Source organism: Epinephelus fuscoguttatus, linkage group LG16 (assembly GCF_011397635.1).
Source record: "Epinephelus fuscoguttatus linkage group LG16, E.fuscoguttatus.final_Chr_v1".
Lineage (NCBI taxonomy): Eukaryota > Metazoa > Chordata > Actinopteri > Perciformes > Serranidae > Epinephelus > Epinephelus fuscoguttatus.
The window spans coordinates 14,204,910-14,206,855 of NC_064767.1; the positions used below are offsets into that span (position 1 = coordinate 14,204,910).

Consider the following 1,946-nt stretch of genomic DNA (forward strand, 5'->3'; position numbering starts at 1 on the left):
TGTTGTCTTTTATTAGCTGCTGGACAGTTGAATTTCCCTTCAGGGATTAATGAAGTTCTTTCTATTCTATTCTATTATCTTGGAAAAGTAGAAGTATCTATTGAGTGCATGTGAAGAAAAAACGTTAGATCTTTGACTTTATCCCCTGCGAAAATGTGAGCAAACGTGTTGCGTTTATATTCCTATTTGAGAGGGAGAACAAAATGTTACAACCTTTGTTTCTCCCCGGTTTATTTGCAGGTGAACCAACCGGAAGTCGTCGTTGTATTGAATAGCGGCGTAGTGCGAACGGATCCAAACACTTATCTTCCTCTCCTGCCGTCGCTCTTGAGCTCTGTACATTTAGTCGAGTAAGTATAATCTGTATTTTAAAGCCATATGAACATTTAGAAACACATGTTTAGCTAAAAGAGCAGATTAAGGTACGGTTCGAGGAAACTTTAATTGGGCTAAGCTAGCAGCTAGCTAGCTAACAACACGTTACTGTTAGCCAGAAAGCCGTCGAAAGCAACGTTAGTATGCTAAATGCTAACTGAGAAAGCGGCAAGAAGAAACTCGAAACCGGGGAGATATTTACTCGTATTTTTCAGTTATATTGAGCAAGTAACATGTCGTCCAACATATTAAGTCGGTGGTTTTAAAATAAGCTGTTTATAACGTTACTTGTTGGTGTTAAAATGGTATAACGTCACATGGCTGAAAGCGAGGGAGCTAACGATATTTAACGTTACTTCACGATTATGTAGAGCACTTCACAGCCTCAAGCACCGACCAAGAAGTTAATTGTAAAACGACTAAGCCAGATATATTGCAGTTTCTGTAACTAGATAGTTATATACTTGCTTATTTGTCAAAATTCAGTCTGTCTGCATCTGTTTGAAGCATGTATTGAAATTGTGTTACCACTACTGTCTAGAGCCTGTGGGACTCTTCATCTGAGCGAGAATGACCGACAGATACAACATCCACAGTCAGCTGGAGCATCTCCAGTCTAAGTACATCGGCACAGGACACGCCGACACCAGCAAGTGGGAATGGCTGGTCAACCAACACAGAGACTCCTACTGCTCCTACATGGGACACTTTGACCTGCTGAACTACTTCTCCATCGCTGAGAACGAGAGCAAAGCGCGTGTCCGCTTCAACCTGATGGAGAAGATGCTTCAGCCGTGTGGACCCCCAGCAGACAAACCTGATGATGCCTAGATGACACTGGAGTGAGCTGTGGATGTGTTTTTTATAGGATGTTTGTTTTATGTTGGACATTCAACTCTATTTTCGACTAAACATATTCAATACTGTGCTCTTTTGGATTTTCTGATGCTGAAATTGACCTTGTATGGTCCTGCCAACACTGAATGAATTGTCCAGTTACACAATAGAAGATAACGGGACACAGATTGTTACATCATTTGCAGCCGGACCACTGAGAAACACTGTTTCCTGCTCTGTACAGCTCTGCAGCTATTAGGGAAATTAGCATCAAAGATGAAAGAAAGGAGAGCAAGGAGGGCTTCAGGATATTAACATTGATCAGAAAAGATAATAGAAAACCAAGTGTTGAAGTGTCACCTGTAAAGAATTTGTATGAACTGCTGGAGCTGTATTCTTGATTGGAATTTCTGATTTGATTCAATTAAAATTAATGTGTTTCCATTTACAGTATAATATTTTTTTAATCACAAAGTGAGCACCCACACTATGCAGGTTAAATTGGCAAAAGTGACTTGTTGCGTTGTCCAGTAAACAAAAATTTAAGTGCTCCGTGGTTCAGATTATGCAAGTCTGTGTAATGCTACAAAAGTGATGAACATCATACTTCTTAAAGATATTCCCTCATTTATGATGGTGGTGTAGCACGTTAATCTTCCATAGGTGTTAAGTTAGGTTGAAGTCAACACTGTGAAGGTCATAGCATGTGATTCACATCATATTACCGAAAGCAT

At 40.0% G+C, this 1,946-nt stretch overlaps 1 protein-coding gene across 1 annotated transcript; it reads left to right on the forward strand.

Moving 5' to 3' along the window:
* The first annotated feature begins 240 nt into the window (after nucleotides 1–240).
* Nucleotides 241–1,660, forward strand: sf3b5 (splicing factor 3b, subunit 5). The gene is made up of 2 exons (XM_049601086.1): nucleotides 241–350; nucleotides 917–1,660. Exon 2 carries the CDS (start codon nucleotides 946–948, stop codon nucleotides 1,204–1,206), a length of 261 nt encoding a protein of 86 aa, XP_049457043.1. The 5' UTR covers nucleotides 241–350; nucleotides 917–945; the 3' UTR covers nucleotides 1,207–1,660.
* Nucleotides 1,661–1,946: the final 286 nt, after the last annotated feature.